General features: G+C 45.4%; 2 protein-coding genes across 3 annotated transcripts in view; both read right to left on the bottom strand.

Annotated features, from left to right (window-relative positions):
• Positions 1–17919, bottom strand: part of LOC111964645 (protein PTHB1-like) — a 164450-nt gene that overhangs the window by 124523 nt on the left and 22008 nt on the right. For both annotated transcript variants that reach the window (XM_070443997.1, XM_070443998.1), the window contains exon 6: positions 2375–2600. In XM_070443997.1, the coding sequence (XP_070300098.1) occupies positions 2375–2600 (226 nt within the window). The remainder of the gene's footprint in view (positions 1–2374; positions 2601–17919) is intronic.
• LOC139022591 (protein PTHB1-like) overlaps positions 1–17919 on the bottom strand; it is a 135350-nt gene that overhangs the window by 29280 nt on the left and 88151 nt on the right. The gene's annotated exons all lie outside the window — the stretch shown is intronic.

Genomic DNA, 17919 nt, shown 5'->3' on the forward strand with positions numbered 1-17919 from the left:
CTTTGCAGAAAAACAGCCCCAAAGCATGATGTTTCACCCCCATGCTTCACAGTAGGTATGGTGTTCTTTGGATGCAACTCAGCATTCTTTGTCCTCCAAACACGACGAGTTGAGTTTTTACCAAAAAGTTCTATTTTGGTTTCATCTGACCATATGACATTCTCCCAATCTTCTTCTGGATCATCCAAATGCTCTCCAGCAAACTTCCAGACGGGCCTGGACATGTACTGGCTTAAGCAGGGGACACGTCTGGCACTGCAGATTTGAGTCCCTGGCGGCGTAGTGTGTTACTGATGGTAGGCTTTGTTACTTTGGTCCCAGCTCTCTGCAGGTCATTCACTAGGTCCCCCGTGTGGTTCTGGATTTTTGCTCACCGTTCTTGTGATCATTTTGACCCCACGGGTGAGATTCTTGCGTGGAGCCCAGATTGAGGGAGATTATCAGTGGTCTTGTATGTTTCCATTTCCTAATAATTGCTCCCACAGTTGATTTCTTCAAACCAAGCTGCTTACCTATTGCAGATTCAGTCTTCCCAGCTGGTGCAGGTCTACAATTTTGTTTCTGGTGTCCTTTGACAGCTCTCTTGGTCTTGGCCATAGTGGAGTTTGAAAGTGTGACTGTTTGAGGTTGTGGACAGGTGTCTTTTATACTGATAACAAGTTCAAACAGGTGCCATTAATACAGGTAACGAGTGGAGGACAGAGGAGCCTCTTAAAGAAGAAGTTACAGGTCCTGTGAGAGCCAGAAATCTTGCTTGTTTGTAGGTGACCAAATACTTATTTTCCACCATAATTTGCAAATAAATTCATAAAAAATCCTACAATGTGATTTTCTGGATTTTTTTCCCTAATTTTGTCTGTCATAGTTGAAGTGGTACCGATGATGAAAATTACAGGCCTCTCTCATCTTTTTAGTGGGAGAACATGCACAATTGGTGGCTGACTAAATACTTTTTTGCCCCACTGTATCTAAAATCCCGGTTTTCCGCTTTGTCATTATGGGGTTTGTGTGTAGATTGATGAGGGGAAAAACAACTGAATCTTTTGTAGAAGAAAGGCTGTAACGTTACAAAATGTGGAAAAAGTGAGAGGGGTCTGAATACTTTCCGAATGCACTATTCAATTGTTTATTTTAAGTTTAATTTAAACTATTTGATTATCGAAATGATATTGAATATAAAGATCTTGTTTTGTTATGTCGCCTACAGGCTCTCGTTAGGTAAAAAGGCTAATTAGAAGGGTATTATTCTTAAAGCGATTTGAGTCGTCAATGTGACGCATCAACACTGTGATAACAAAAAGGTAGAGCCTATCGTTCTTAATTCATGGCATGGTTTCCTTTTACACAAATGTTGAATAGACATCCAGACAAATTAATTCATGCGGGGAAGGGGAATAATAGCATACTACTACGGAGTCATGAAAACAATTACATAAATTGGATTTAAGTTGGTGGGTCACGGATCGGCTCTCGGAACAATACTTTGAGGGTGGGTCGGGTTGGGGGGGAAAAAAATGCCAGATATCTCCAAAAAAAGCTGTGCAGGACTCTGACACACACACACACACACACACACACACACACACACCCTGGATGGACATAATATAAGGGATACCTCCAGTAGTCCCAAATAACACACACTATTGCGACTTTTCGGGTTTACTGCCCACATCCATACAGTAACAGTCCCAAGCTACTGCATAAGCTGCATAAGTTGTCATAACTAATCAAAGACACTAGCTTCTATGCCACTACCATGACAGCGTTATGTAGCCTAACGACAAAGCCTAACGACAATGTCAAGTTTAACAACATCAAAATACATTTTTTGTTCAAACAACCATACAACTACATTATCCCAGAACTCTCAAAGTATTCTACATTGGTCAAGAACACATTTCCATTTTGTGAATTAATTACAAGCTCCAAAGCATGAATGCGTAAAGCACTCAATAAGGCAACTAATTCTTCTATTTGCGAAGCTGGAGGTTTTCAACTGGAAAACCATCGTTAATATTTCCTCACCCAACTGTATCCATATTCATTAGTCTGGCTGGTGGCTACCTACCGCTTCACAATACTGCCCCTGTGTCCATCAACAGTCCTCATATATCATATTAAACATCTCGCATTAATCAACTGCTGTGTTTGATGGGGTGGAAACTAGGGAGAGAACTACTGAAGGGAAATGGCCGAGTTGATTTGTCATCAACACACTTATACGTGTGAGGGGTGACTGCTAAAGAGGGGCAAGAGGGAGAGGGAGGAAGAAACGAAAGAGGGAGGAAGAGAGAGAGGAGGGAGGAAGAGAGAGAGAGGGGAAAAAGAGCAAATTGAGAGAGAAAGACACACACACACTCTTCCCCTCTCTCACCTGGCATCATGACTGGTATGGGTACGTTGGCCTCGGAGGCCAGGGACAGCTGTCCCCCCTTGCCCAGGCGGTCACACAGCAGGGTGATGTGCTTCTTCAGGCGCACCGTGTCTTTGGGCATGCTGAGCTGGGAGGTGGACAGAGACCGGGCCTGGTCCTTAGGGCTGTGAGACAGACAGGTTCTCAGGAGGTGAGACACGGCCGCGTCCACACTCTCCTCCCAACCCTGAGAGAGAGAGACAGGTATTCTGTTATTCGAGCATATGAGACAGGGGGTTAGGAAGAGCAAAGTAGGAAATGGGTAAAGATGGCAGAGAACAATAGACAGTGATAGAAAGAGAGAACAAAGTGACAGAATTCGAAAGAGGGAAAACGACAGGGAGAAAGAGAGAGAAGCTGGGCATGTGGTCCATATATGTGAGTGAGATTCATATAAGTGAGATACAGAACAGATTGTAAGGAAAGAGGAAGAAATCATACAACGAGAGGAAGCAACTTCTGACTATTGAGATGCACCCTGTCTCGCAGTCGTCACAACCCAATAGTCTGGCCTTGAATGCATAGTGCCCCCTGTGTCCAGGATGATGTACTACCATGTACTACTGTAGTATTTACAGGCCGAGACAGTCTGTTTATCTAGCTACTACTGTATCAGTCTGTCCCGTCCCAGTCTTGCCTAAACACTGCCTGATCTCTTAAACGTGTGAGAAACACACACACGCCGGCATAGGCATGTGGTATTGTGTGGCTGTATATACGTGCGCCAGCCTCACACACACACAAAACCGTATACTGTTTCTACACAGATGAGCACATTCTGCAGAGACACAGAGAGCAGATACAAAATTCACCCTGCAGACGAGCCAATAATGTGAATCCTTCAGACGTGAAAAAGCACCAATTATCATTCAATCCAATTGCCTCTCCAGGAGAAAGACAAAAATATCTTGTCTGGCCATCTCTCTCTCTCTCTCTCTCTCTCTCTCTCTCTCTCTCTCTCTCTCTCTCTCTCTCTCTCTCTCTCTCTCTCTCTCTCTCTCTCTCTCTCTATGCTTCTCTCTCTCCTCTCTCTCTCTCCTCTCTCTCCCCTCTCTCTCTTTCTCCCCTTCGCTCCTCTCTCTCTCTCTCTCTCTCACACCACACACACACACACACACACACACACACACACACACACACACACATCCCACCCCATCTAAGATAGTCCAGGCGGACCGAGCTGGGCCGTGGGAGTGACGACAGGTAGCCAGGGTGTGGGGCTGAGGCCGTCCCTGGCTGTCCCCCTGCCGCCATGCTGATAGGCCTCTAATGAGCCCTACTGACAGGTAATCGGCCCCGTAATGATGATGACAGGGAAGATACCTGACATTACTCAGGTAGGAGGGAGGGGGTATAAAGAGAGAGAAGAGAAAGAGAGAGAGAGGGGGAGAGAAATATAAGGGGGAGAGAAAGCAGTAGAGGTGAGAGAAAGAGAAAGTATTGTGGAAGAAGGAAGTAGAACATAGATGTCACCTCACACTGAAACAATAACCATCAACAGGCTATCAGGACCCCCAACATGTTGAACTGGACTAACAGTACAGATTTCACCAGCTGGGTAACAATATTAAGATATACATTTACATATGAATAATTTACCAGAGTGACTTACATGAGCAATTAGGGTTAAGTGCCTTGCTCAAGGGCACATATTTTTCACCTACTCGGCACGGGGATTTGAACCAGCGACCTTTCGGTTACTGGCCCAACGCTCTTAACCGCTAGGCTACCTGGCTTCTCAATTTCAAATGAAGGGCAGTGAAGGGCACAGTGATGGGTTTGGAACTGGGCCCAAGTGACAAATCATATGGTAGAGTGATAATGGACATCCTGCATGCTGAGGACGACCTTGGCCGTGTGAGGGACAGCTTTGTTTGTGATTAAGAGAAAGTGAAGGTAAGGAGAACAAGAGGCTTGGGGGAAATGGATAAGTATTTTTGTCTGGTAATAAATAGCTGCTGTGCTACAATTTGGTGGTGGTGGATGAGGTCACTTCCCCTCTGACGCTGTAAATCACATTGTGGAAATCCCAGTTGCGATTGCAAAATAACTTGACTATGGAGAACAGAATGGGGCCTAATATAGAGCCCTGAGGGACTCCCACAGGGACTGACAAAGGTTCAGACAGTAATCCTTCAGAGTTGACATGCTCAACTTGACTGGAAAAGTCATTTAAAGACCAGGCAAGAGAAGAGACTGGAAATACAATGTCATCCTGTGAGCCAAGCAAAGCAAAATAATCTCTACAGAATCAAATCCCCCGACTAAATCAATAAATATGCCGAAGCCAAAATATTTATTGTCACAGGCAGATATTTAATATAATTGAATAATTTAGTTGTTGCACATACATTTGAAGTTGGAAGTTTACATACACCTCAGTCAAATACATTTAAACTCTGGTTTTCACAATTCCTGACATTTAAACCTAGTAAAAATTCCCTGTTTTAAGTCAGTTAGGATCACCACCTCATTTTAAGAATGTGAAATGTTTGAATAATAGTAGAGAATAATTTATTTCAGCTTTTATTTCTTTCATCACATTCCCAGTGGGTCATTAGTTTACATACACTCAATTAGTATTTGGTAGCATTGCCTTTAAATTGTGTAACTTGTGTCAAATGTTTCGGGAAGCCTTCCACAAGCTTCCCACAATAAGTTGGGTGAATGTTGGTCCATGCCTCCTGACAGAGCTGGTGTAACTGAGTCAGGTTTGTAGGCCTCCTTGCTCGCAGACGCTTTTCCAGTTCTGCCCACAATTTTTCTATAGGATTGAGGTCAGGGCTTTGTGTTGTCTTCCGGCGCCGACAGAGAGGGCCGCCTCGCTTCGCGTTCCTAGGAAACTATGCAGTATTTGCAGTATTTTCTTTTTGTATTTTGTGTTATTTCTTACATTGTTACCCCAGGAAATCTGAAGTTTTATTACATACAGTCAGGAGGAACTATTGGATAWAAGAGCAACGTCAACTCACCAACATTACGACCAGGAATATGACTTTCCCGAAGCGGATCCTGTGTTTTGTCCACCACCCGGGACAATGGATCGGATCCCAGCCGGCGACCCAAAACAACGGCGCCGCAGAACGGGCAGACGGAGCGTTCTTCTGGTCAGGCTCTGTAGACGGGCACATCGCGCACCGCTCCCGAGCATACTACTCGCCAATGTCCAGTCTCTTGACAACAAGGTAGACGAAATTCGAGCAAGGGTTGCCTTCCAGAGAGACATCAGAGATTGTAACGTTCTTTGTTTCACGGAAACATTGCTCACTTGGGATACGTCATCAGAGTCGGTACAGCCACCTGGTTTCTTCACGCATCACGCCAACAGAAACAAACATCTCTCTGGTAAGAAGAAGGGCGGGGGTGTATGCCTTATTATTAACGAGACGTGGTGTGATCATAACAACATACAGAGTCCTTTTGTTCACCTGACCTAGAATTCTTTACAATCAAATGCCGACCGCATTATCTACCAAGAGAATTCTCTTAGATCATAATCACAGTCGTGTATATATCTGACCACGACTCCATTTTGTTGCTCCCAGCCTATAGACAGAAACTAAAACAGGAAGCGCCCGTGCTCAGGTCTGTTCAACGCTGGTCCAACCAATCGGATTCCATGCTTCAAGATTGCTTCGATCACGTGGACTGGGATATGTTCCGCATAGCGTCGGACAATAACATTGATGAATACGCTGATTTGGTGAGCGAGTTTATTAGCAAGTGCATCGGTGATGTTGTACCCACAGCATCTATTAAAACCTTTCCCAAACAGAAACCGTGGATTGATGGCAGCATTCGCGCAAAACTGAAAGCGCGAGCCACTGCTTTTAATTAGGGCAAAGTGACCGGAAACATGACCGAATACTAACAGTGTAGCTATTCCCTCCGCAAGGCAATCAAACAAGCTAAGTGTCAGTATAGAGACAAAGTAGAGTCGCAATTCAATGGCTCAGACACGAGAGGTATGTGGCAGGGTCTACAGTCAATCACGGACTACAAAAGGAAAACCAGCCCCGTTGCGGACCACGATGTCTTGCTCCCAGACAAACTAAACAACTTCTTTGCTTGCTTTGAGGACAATACAGTGCCACTGACACAGCCCGCTACCAAAACCTGCAGGCTCTCCTTCACTGCAGCTAACGTGAGTAAAACATTTAAACGTGTTAACCCTCGCAAGGCTGCCGGCGCAGACGGCATCCCCAGCCGCGTCCTCAGAGCATGCGCAGACCAGCTGGCTGGTGTGTTTACAGACATATTCAATCAATCCTTATCCCAGTCTGCTGTTCCCACATGCTTCAAAAGGGCCACCATTGCTCCTGTTCCCAAGAAAGCTAAGGTAACTGAGCTAAATGACTATCGCCCCGTAGAACTCACTTCCGTCATCATGAAGTGCTTTGATAGACTAGTCAAGGACCATATCCCCTCCACCCTACCTGACACCTTAGACCCAATAAAATTTGCTTACCACCCCAATAGGTCCACAGACGACGCAATCGCAATCACACTGCCCTAACCCATCTGGACAAGAGGAATACCTATGTAAGAATGCTGTTCATCGACTACAGCTCAGATTTAACACCATAGTACCCTCCAAACTCGTCATCATGCTCGAGACCCTGGGTCTCTACCCCGCTCTGTGCAACTGGGTCCTGGACTTTCTGACGGCCCCCCCAGGTGGTTAGGGTAGGAAACAACATCTCCACCCCGCTGATCCTCAACACTGGGGACCCACAAGGGTGTATTCTCAGCCCTCTCCTGTACTCCCTGTTCACCCTTGACTGCGTGGCCATGCACGCCTCCAACTCAATCATCAAGTTTGCAGACGACACAACAGTGGTAGGCTTGATTACCAACAACGACAAGACGGCCTACAGGGAGGAGGTGAGGGCCCTCAGAGTGTGGTGTCAGGAAAATAACCTCACACTCAATGTCAACAAAACAAAGGAGATGATCATGGACTTCAGGAAACAGCAGAGGGAGCAGCCCCCTATCCACATCGACAGGACAGTAGTGGACAAGGTGGAAAGTTAAGTTCCTCGACGTACACATCACAGMCAAACTGAAATGGTCCACCCACACAGACAGCGTGGTGAAGAAGGCGCAGCAGCGCCTCTTCAACCTCAGGAGGCTGAAGAAATTCGGCTTGTCACCAAAAACACTCAAACTTTTACAGATGCACAATCGGGAGCATCCTGTCGGGCTGTATCACCGCATGGCACGGCAACTGCTCCGCCCACAACCGTAAGGCCTCCCAGAGGGTAGTGAGGTCTGCACAACGCATCACCGGGGGCAAACTACCTGCCCTCCAGGACACCTACACCACCCGATGTCACAGGAAGTCCAAAAAGATCATCAAGGACAACAACCACCCGAGCCACTGCCTGTTCACCCCGCTATCATCCAGAAGGCGAGGTCAGTACAGGTGCATCAAAGCGGGGACCGAGAGACTGAAAAACAGCTTCTATCTCAAGGCCATCAGACTGTTAAACAGCCATCACTAACTTTGAGTGGCTGCTGCTAACATACTGACTCATCTCTAGCCACTTTAATAATGAAAAATTGATGTAATAAATGTATCACTAGCCACTTTAAACAATGCCACTTTATATAATGTTTACATACTCTACATTACTCATCTCATATGTATACACGGTACTCTATACCATCTACTGCATCTTGCCTATGCCGCTCGGCTATCGCTCATTCATTAATCTTTATGTACATATTCTTATTCATTCCTTTACACTTTTTTTTTTTTGGGGGGGGGGGGGGTTCATTCCTTTACACTTGTGTGTATTAGGTAGTTGTGAAATTGTTTAAATTACTTGTAGATAATACTGCATGGTCGGAACTAGAAGCACAAGCATTTCGCTACACTCGCATTAACATCTGCTAACCATGTGTATGTGACAAATAAAATTTGATTTGATGGCCACTCCAATACCTGGACTTTATTGTCCTTAAGCCATCTTGCCACAACTTTGAAAGTATGCTTGGGGTCATTGTCCATTTGGAAGACCCATTGCGACCAAGCTTCAACTTCCTGACTGATGTCTTGAGATGTTGCTTCAATATATCCACATAATTTTCTTGCCTCATGATGCCATCTATTTTGTGAAGTGCACCAGTCCCTCCTGTAGCAAAGCACCTCCACAACATGATGCTGCCACCCCGTGCTTCACGTTGGATGGTGTTCTTCAGCTTGCAAGCCTCCCCCTTTTTCCTCCAAACACAATGATGGTCATTATAGCCAAACAGTTACATGCCCAGAGAACATTTCTCCAAAAAGTACAATCTTTGTCCCCATGTGCAGTTGCAAACCGTAGTCTGGCTTTTTTATGGCGGTTTTGGAGCAGTGGCTTCTTCCTTGCTGAGAGGCCTTTCAGGTTGTGTCGATATAGGACTCGTTTTACTGTGGATATAGATACTTTTGTACCTGTTTCCTCCAGCATCTTCACAAGGTTCTTTGCTGTTGTTCTGGGATTGATTTGCACTTTTCGCACCAAAGTACGTTCATCTCTAGGAGACAGAACGCATCTCCTTCCTGAGCGGTATAACGGCTAAGTGGTCCCATGGTGTTTATACTTGCGTACTATTGTTTGTACAGATGAACGTGGCACCTTCAGGCATTTGGAAATTGATCCCAAGGATGAACCAGACTTGTGGAGGTCTACAATTTATTCTCTGAGGTCTTGGCTGATTTCTTTAGATTTTCCCATGATGTCAAGCAAAGAGGCACTGAGTTTGAAGGTAGGCCTTGAAATACATCCACAGGTACACCTCCAATTGACTCAAATGATGTCAATTAGCCCATCAGAAGCTTCTAAAGCCATGACATAATTTTATGGAATTTTTCAAGCTGTTTAAAGGCACAGTCAACTTAGTGTATGTAAACTTCTGACCACTGGAATTGTGATGCAGTGAATGATAAGTGACATAATCTGTCTGTAAACAATTGTTGGAAAAATGACTTGTGTCATGCACAAAGTAGATGTCCTACCTGACTTGCCCAAACTATAGTTTGTTAACAAGAAATTTGTGGTTGAAAAACAAGTTTTAATGACTCCAACCTAAGTGTATGTAAACTTCCGACTTCAACTGTATGAACTGATGTAAAAGCCAACCATATCTCATCCTTTTTCATTGTATGAGTAGTTAGCTCCCCTTTGTGTGCATTTTGCAATTCATTACTGCCACAATCAAATTAACATTGTACTCAACTCCCGACAATACTCCTCCTTTTCATTTAATTTATTCTTCTCTTGATGGAAATTCAGAGACAGCTAGGGAGACACATGGAGAGAAGGAAGTGTGGGGGAGGAGGAAAAGGCGAGCGGTAGAGAGGTTTCTAGTACTAGTTTCTAGTAATGTAAACTTCAGGGAAGACTTGTGCAGGAATAGAACTGAGACATTAAGAGTCAGCAGCTCTATTCACAGCAGAGCAGAAAGCGAGGGAGAGAAACGGAGAGCGGGAACAAGTGGAAGAAGAAAAAAAAGAGAGGGAGAAGGAGGAAGTTGTTCTGGTTGACCGCACCGATCTGTTAGTCGGGCCAAGCTAAACGAGCGCCCCATCAATTACCAGAAAGATGAGTTTCCTGTGACCCTTCTCCTCCTCTCTTCTCCCCCTTACCTTTCTCCCTCCTGTTTTGATGCGGCAAAGAGAGGCTATGGATGTGGATCAGTGGTCATGAAGGATAAGAGACGACAAGAGAGAAACTTCACTCTCAAGTTTTATTAGTCGTATGTACAGGATACACATAGTATACAGTGGCAGGTAGCCTATCGGTTAAGAGCATTGGGCCAGTAACTGATAAGTCGCTGGTTCAAATCTCCAAGCCGGGAAGGTTTATAAATCTGCCATTCTGCCCTTGAGCAAGGCAGTTAACCCTCAGCAACAACCCCCCCCCCCCCCGGGGAACTGTGGACGTCGATTAATGCAGCCGCACGCACCACTCTGGGTTAAACGCGGAAGACACATTTCAGCTGACTGCAACTTTACACAACTGAATGCAGTTGTGTAAATGACTCGGTTTCCCAACATAATGTTTACTTGCAGGTTCCTTCTCGACAATGCAACAACAATAAGAAATAATAAAAGATAAGAATACGAACATAAAGTAAATGGCTCAGTAGAACAGAACAAACATTTTAACGTAAGTATAATACAGGAAGGCACAATGTATAGTACAATATTTACACGTGTATCAGAGAAAGGTGGGATTGGGGGGCAGATGTTTAAATTGTGCAGAATTCGCAGTAGTGAATAACGGTCAGGACACTCTCGATGGTGCCGCAGTAGTATTTGGAGAGTTACCGGGGTGGAATGCCGAATTTCTTCAGCTGCCTTAGGAAGTAGAGATGCCGTTGCACCCTCTTGACAAGAATGGTGGTGTTGTTGGTCCATGTCAAGTCCTCCGGTATGTGGACCCCAAGGAACTTTTTTTATTATATACAATCTGAAGTGAAGCTGCTGAAAATAACATTGCATTCTGTCTTCCAGAGCGACCCACAGGAGCAACAAGGGTCAAGTGCCCCGCCTAAGGCCACAAGGACAGATCCCCAACCCAGACGATTCGGGGAACCGAACCAGCGACCTGACTTCTCGGCCCCCGGTCCAAGCTCCCAAACGCCAGGCTACCAACCATCCAAGTTCCACCCACAGTTCCCCTCGAGAGCTGCCCCTCAACCACCCAGAGGAACTTAAAAACTGCTGACTCTCTCTACTGCAGTCCTGTTGATGTGGATCGGGGCATGTTCCCTGCTCTGCTTCCTGAAGTCAACAATCAACTCCTTTGTTTTACTGACATTGAGGGAGAGGTTGTTGTCCTGGCACCACAATGCCAGTTCACTTACCTCCTCTCTATAGGCTGACTCATTGTTGTTGGTTATCATGCCTACAACCGTGGTGTCGTCAGCAGACTTGATGTTGGATTTGGTGTCGCGCAAAGCCACACAGTCGTGGGGAGAACAGGGAGTACAGCAGAGCTCTCCTCTGCAGCTTTTCTCCTCTTCTATCTCCATTCACCTTCCCCTCTTCCTTGTTTAAACCTCTTGAAGCTTGGGGGCAGAATTTGTATGTTTGGAAAAATAACATTCCCATTGTAAGCTACCTATTTCTCAGGTCCAGATGATAGAATATGCATATAATTGACAGAGTAGGATAGAAAACACTCTAAAGTTTACAAAACTGTCAAAATATTGTCTGTGAGTATAACAGAACTGATTTTGCAGGCAAAAACCTGAGGAAATCCAACCCGGAAGTGACTCTTATTTAGAAAAATCCCTGTTCCATTGCCTGCCTTTCCTCCATTTAAAGGGATATCAACCAGATTCCTTTTCCTGTGGCTTCCTCGGGGTGTGAACAGTCTTTAGACATAGTTTCAAGCTTTTATTTTGAGAAATGAGCGAGATTTATCAAAACGCGTCAGTGGGTACACGGATGTCCCTCCATTAGTTGATGCGCTCGACACTGGTTGCTCGACATTTTCTTTCTCTCCAGTAATGAATAGTTTACAGTCCGGTTGAAATATTATTGTTTATTGATGTTAAAAACAACCTGAGGATTTGTCAAGCCTTGATGACCTGTCTAAGGCTGTGGAATATTGAACATAACACGCCAAACAAATTGAGATGTTTTTATATAAAAATAATATTTATCGAACAAAAGGAACATTTATTGTGTAACTGGGAGTCTCGTGAGTGCAAATATCTGAAGATCATCAAAGGTAAGCGATTCATTTTATTGCTTTTCTGGCTTTCGTGACCAATCTACACTGCTGCTAGGTGTTCTTAATGTTTTGCCTTGTGATCGATAAACTCACACAAACGCTTGGATTGCTTTCGCTGTAAAGCATATTTTCAAAATCTGACACGACAGGTGGATTAACAACAAGCTAAGCTGTGTTTTGCTATATTGCACTTGTGATTTCATGAATATAATTTTTTTTTGCATTTTTTTTTTAATTTGGCGCTCTGCAATTTAGCGGATGTTGATGAAAATGATCCCGCTAAAGGGATCCATGCGTCAAGAATTAATCAGCCCAGTGGCACAGGTCATTATCTAGAGCCTCTTTCTCTCTCCAACGTTTCTCGTTCTCTCTTCTCTAATCCATTCTACCACTCCCCCCAATCCATCACAGAAGCCTTATTCCAATGAACAGAATTCCAAGGACTTATCCCAATTGGAATTCCAGTCCTGGGAGCGTCCGTGGGGAAAGGGAATCTCGTTCACCTGTGACGACCTCACCTGAGATGAAAAGATTCTAAAGAGGTCAAAGGTGAGACAAAGGGTCAAAGACAATCTCTTACACACACATACATCTATCACGCACACACTCATATGAGTTTGTGTCAGATGCTCCTATTAGCCCCTGGCCTTATCTTTTCCGTACAGTACGTTATCTTTATTTCGGTCCAGTGTGAGTAGCGCTTCCTAAAATAGCCCATCTCTCCACACGTATGGGCTAATGCAGCGGGCCTGACCCTAATTACCTTTCATTAACTTAATCCCATTCACAAGAGCAACCGCAACAACAAACACACCGAAATACACACACGCTCTCACTCTCAGTGACTCCATCTCTCTGGGGCCTCATCGGTAAATTCAGGTGCAGGCTATTTATGGCCCAGCTGAGTGGATGTCTGCTCGGATGTGTGCTCTCGGGCGTGTTTACTGTGTGTGTGGTGATGAAAGAGAAAGTGTGTAAGGGGGTGTCTATCACAGTGAGGTTGTGTTTGACGATGTCAATGTGTGTGTGTTAGCTACCTGTCCCTATGCCTCTCTCGAAGGGGCAGTGGGGTATTTGGTGTGAAATTGGGTAAATAGAGAGAGGCCTGTATATAGATACACCTCTAACCTGTGTGATGATGAGGTGTCATGTGTTTAATCACAGTGGAAACCCTAACAGACAGACGGCCTATGGAACTACTGTTCATGTCAGTCTGTCTTACACACACACACACACACCTGGCCCTGCTACAGGACACACCACAACTGGTGAGAGCACACACACACTTTCGGTCTCTATGGGGGCAGAAATCTGTCGTCGTATCACGTGGACTCATGGAGGGCTTCTATCAACACACTTGTTTATGTGTCAATCTAAATTACTAACAGAACAACTCCCCTGTGACACACATACACAACTCAACAAGACCCCTCTGGCCCTCTCAGAAAATGTCCCCCTCACCCCCCCTACCGCATTCTCACTGCCATAGCCTTCCTTGACCAAACGGACATCAGGGCTGAATACAGGCTCCAGTTCAAAGCTACACTATCTGAAACTTCACTAGCCTATTGGAGGCCTGTGGTAGGAAACATCGTTACTCCCTGTATATCTGTGAGGGTGAGAGGGAAGGGTGTACATTATGGTCCGGAATCAGGCCTATTCATCTCCTCTGTCCCGATTACATTCACTCGGTCTAGATATAACTCTTCTCTTCACACACAGGTCAGTAACACCGTCCTCATCCGCTGTGGAGCTGCCAGGAGTATATTCAGTGGCACCTGGGAGAGAGTGTGTGGTAGCAGAACCACTTAGGGGCTTCAGAGCGGATCACTGAGGTATTTTGTGTTTATTCTCCAGGGTCAGAGGGGGAGACCTGGGTCAAGCAGCCAGGAGACAGATGGGGAGAGAGAGAAAGCAATGTGTGTGCGCGTGTGCATACGTGCGTGTGCACGCTCCCAACAGTTGTGCTGTGTCCTGTAGCAGGGGTAACAGTGTGTGTGTGTGTTGCACCAGCTGTGGTGTGTCCTGTACCAGGAGTAACAGTGTGTGTGTGTTGCACCAGCTTGTCGTGTTCCTGTACCAGGGTAGAAGTGTGTGTGTGTGTGTGTCTCACCAGCTGTGGTGTGTCCTGTACCAGGGGTAACAGTGGTGTGTGTGTGTGTGTTGTGTGTGTGTGTGTGTGTGTTGTGTGTGTGTCTCACCAGCTGTGGTGTGGTCCTGTACCAGGGGTAGCAGTGTGTGTGTGTGTGTTGTGTGTGTGTGTGTGTGTGGTGTGTGTGTGTGTGTGTGTCTACCAGCTGTGGTGTGTCTGTAGCAGGGGTAACAGTGGTGGTGTGTTGCACCAGCTGTGGTGTGTCTGTAGCAGGGGTACAGTGTTGTGTGTGTTGCACCAGCTGTGGTGTGTCCTGTACAGGGGTAGCAGTGTGTGTGTGTGTGTTCACCAGCTGTGGTGTGTCTGTAGCAGGGGTAACAGTGTGTGTGTGTGTGTTGCACCACTGTGGTGTGTCCTGTACAGGGGTAAGAGTGTGTGTGTGTGTCTCACCAGCTGTGGTGTTCCTGTACCAGGGTAGCAGGTGTGTGTGTGTCTCACAGCTGTGGTGTGTCCTGTAGCAAGGGTAACAGTGTGTGTGTGTCACCAGCTGTGGTGGTGTCCTGTAGCAGGGGTAACAGTGTGTGTGTGTGTGGACAGCTGTGGTGTGTCCTGTACCAGGGGTAGCAGTGTGGTGTGTGTGTGTGTGTGTGTGTGTGTGTGTGTGTGTGTGTGTGTGTGTGTGTGTTGTGTGTGTGTGTGTGTGTGTGTGTGTGTGTGTGTGTGTGTGTGTGTGTGTGTGTGTGTGTGTGTGTGTGTGTGGTGTGTGTGTGTGTGTGTGTGTATGTGTGTGTGTGTGTGTGTGTGTTGTGTGTGTGTGTGTCTCACCAGCTGTGGTGTGTCCTGTACCAGGGGTAGCAGTGTGTGTGTGTGTCTCACCAGCTGTGGTGTGTCCTGTACCAGGGGTAACAGTGTGTGTGTTTGTGTCTCACCAGCTGTGGTGTCTCCTGTACCAGGGTAACAGTGTGTGTGTTTGTGTCTCACAGCTGTGGTGTGTCCTGTACAGGGGTAGCAGTGTGTGTGTGTGTGTCTCACCAGCTGTGGTGTGTCCTGTACCAGGGCTAGCAGTGTACCTCCAGGATGGCGTTCTGCTCTGTGTTGAGGCCCTGCACAGGGAGCACAGCAGGATGAGGAGGTGGCTGGCGCTGCGCAGGCGGACAAACGCCTGATTCAGACATGACCGGTTCTCTCTCGCTGCATCTGCCAACGCTATCACCTGACAGAGACAGAATCAGTGCCTGCTGTCATTCACCAGAAGCAACTTATCTAAGCAACTCTGAATCAAGTGTCAACTCTGTAACGCAAAAGGTACTTTATACAAGCAATTCGTTTCCTGTTGTCCACTAGAATGATAAGTGATTGAATGGGGCCCTGATTAAAGTGCCAAATGGAAACAAGGCTTCAGGGTCAACACAGGGACTCATCCAAGTCATTCATGTTAATCCTCCCCTAGAGCCATACAAGACGTTCTCTAGAAGTCAACTCCGTAAATCATCAGTACATTCTCTAGAAGTCAACTTCGTAACTCATCAGTAACATTCTCTAGAAGTAACTCCGTAAGCATGTGAATGAGCAATGAGAGGGAGTTGGCTCTGCAGCGTCCTAGGTGTCTCTAGGTGTGGTCTGAGAGTTGAACTGAAGCAGGAGGTCAATACTTCCATTTTTGGGACGGATGAGGGGGACAACATGAACGAGCGATGACAGAAGAAGACGGATGAAGGTGAACAGAACAAGAGAAGGCACGTCAGAGGGAGAGAAATAAGAGATGAGGGGGAAGTCAAGAGGAGGGGAAAGGAAAGAGTGAGAAGATCCTGTCTGTGGATGTGTGACTAATGGCAAACTGCAGGTAAGAGTTGGGGTCAACTCGGTTTTCAGTTTCACCATGGGAGAGCACCTTGATTCATGAAAGCACTGGAATCTAGAGGGAAAGTAAAACCAGCCCTATAGTGGTGCATGTAGGCTAGCTAGTGGGAGAGTAGTACAGTATGGTGTGTTGGACAGCACACAACTGTTTATCTGCACACCACAGGTGGCGCCTTAACTGGGGAGGACGGGCTCCTAGTCATGGCTGGTACGGAATTAATGGAATGGTATCGAAACACAAACACATTGTTTCCATGTCCATTCACTCCATTCTTGTCATTATTATGAGTCGTCCTCCCTCAGTAGCCTCCTATGCTGCACGCACACACACACACACACACACACACACACACACACACACAGGGAGTACTGCGGCACTGTAAGCCAAACACCCCCACGTAACCATTAACCATCCATTCACCCCACCCACTTCCGTCTCCCCGGCAACCATGTCACTCAGCCAAACGTTAAACAAACGTCTCTACCCCCCCTCCAGCTCCTCCCAAAGAAAACCTCTAGAGGAAACTGACTTTCAAAGGGGTGAATTTGCTAGTAAAGATTGGTGTGTATTGATAAAAAGGGCCGCCCTGCCAAGCCGAGCCAAATGGAGGTTCCCAGTCAAGGGCTGCATTGTGTGGGACCAAACGCAGCGCTGATTGATGCCAGCTGAGGGGAACACAGAGGCACATTTAACCAGAAAGGCCACGACACCATGCTAATTCATATGGGTTATAGTGAGAGGGATGCGGGAGTGAGATTTAGTCCAGTGCAAAGACTAGCTGTAAAAAATGTGTCACTGTCCTAATACTTTTGGAGCTCACTGTATTTAAGCGAGTAAAACATACCCTACACAGGGTGGTAAAGCTAGCTAGCATTTCCCCCTTATTCACTAATTTAGTAATCCTAGCTCGGGGCTGGCTAAGCCCCTGGAAATGTCAACACATTTACTGTCAATAAACGTTTCAAAAGTGTCAAAACATTTAGTTAACAAATGGTAGCTATCTCACTATTTTAAGACAACCATTGTACTTTTGCACATTATGAACCTTTACCAAAAGGACAAATTAAAACAAAAACATAATGATGTTCTTTCTATTTTGGCTACACAGGAGGAGAATGTGAGGGGTGAGAGGTCAGTGAAATGTCACTTCCTGGTGACCTCTTGCTTCAATAAAAAAATATATATATATATTAGTTAACGTTTTAGTTTAGTATTTCATGACTGACATTGTACGTTTGCACATTTCTAATAACAAAATTAGCTAATAAGAAGCCAGAAGAACGCTGGGCTCTCACCACGGAAGTGATGTCACATTGGCCACTCACCTCTCCTCTTTAGTCAAAACGAAAGCAACTGGTTTCTGTCTTTAAATTTGTCCTGTTTTAAAAAGGTTCGTAATGTGCCAAAGTACAATGTAAATAGTGAAATAACATTAACCAAATGTTTCATGAGTTTTACGACAATTAACGTGTTGACAGTGTGCCAGGGGCTTAGCTAGCTAGCTACAACCTTAGTGAATAAGAGGGAAATGCTTGCTTGCTTTATCACCCTGTGTTAGCAACAACTATTTTTACTATTTTAGTGAGTAAAATGTACTATGTGTCTGAAATGGGGAATTGAATGTGAATGCTTTTAATATGAATATTTGTTAAATCTACTCAGGAAAAGTTAAACTGAAAAATGTCAATATTACGATTCTTCAGCGATGCCTTCAGCAATTGCTTACATCTGGAAATTATAAATAAAATCTTCATATCACCTTGAACATTCTGTGTTGTGTCTGTATTCTTTTTGATATAACATTTACATTTTTAAATTTTAG

The sequence above is a fragment of the Salvelinus sp. IW2-2015 genome, linkage group LG6.1 (assembly GCF_002910315.2).
Source record: "Salvelinus sp. IW2-2015 linkage group LG6.1, ASM291031v2, whole genome shotgun sequence".
In the NCBI taxonomy this organism is placed as follows: Eukaryota; Metazoa; Chordata; class Actinopteri; order Salmoniformes; family Salmonidae; genus Salvelinus; species Salvelinus sp. IW2-2015.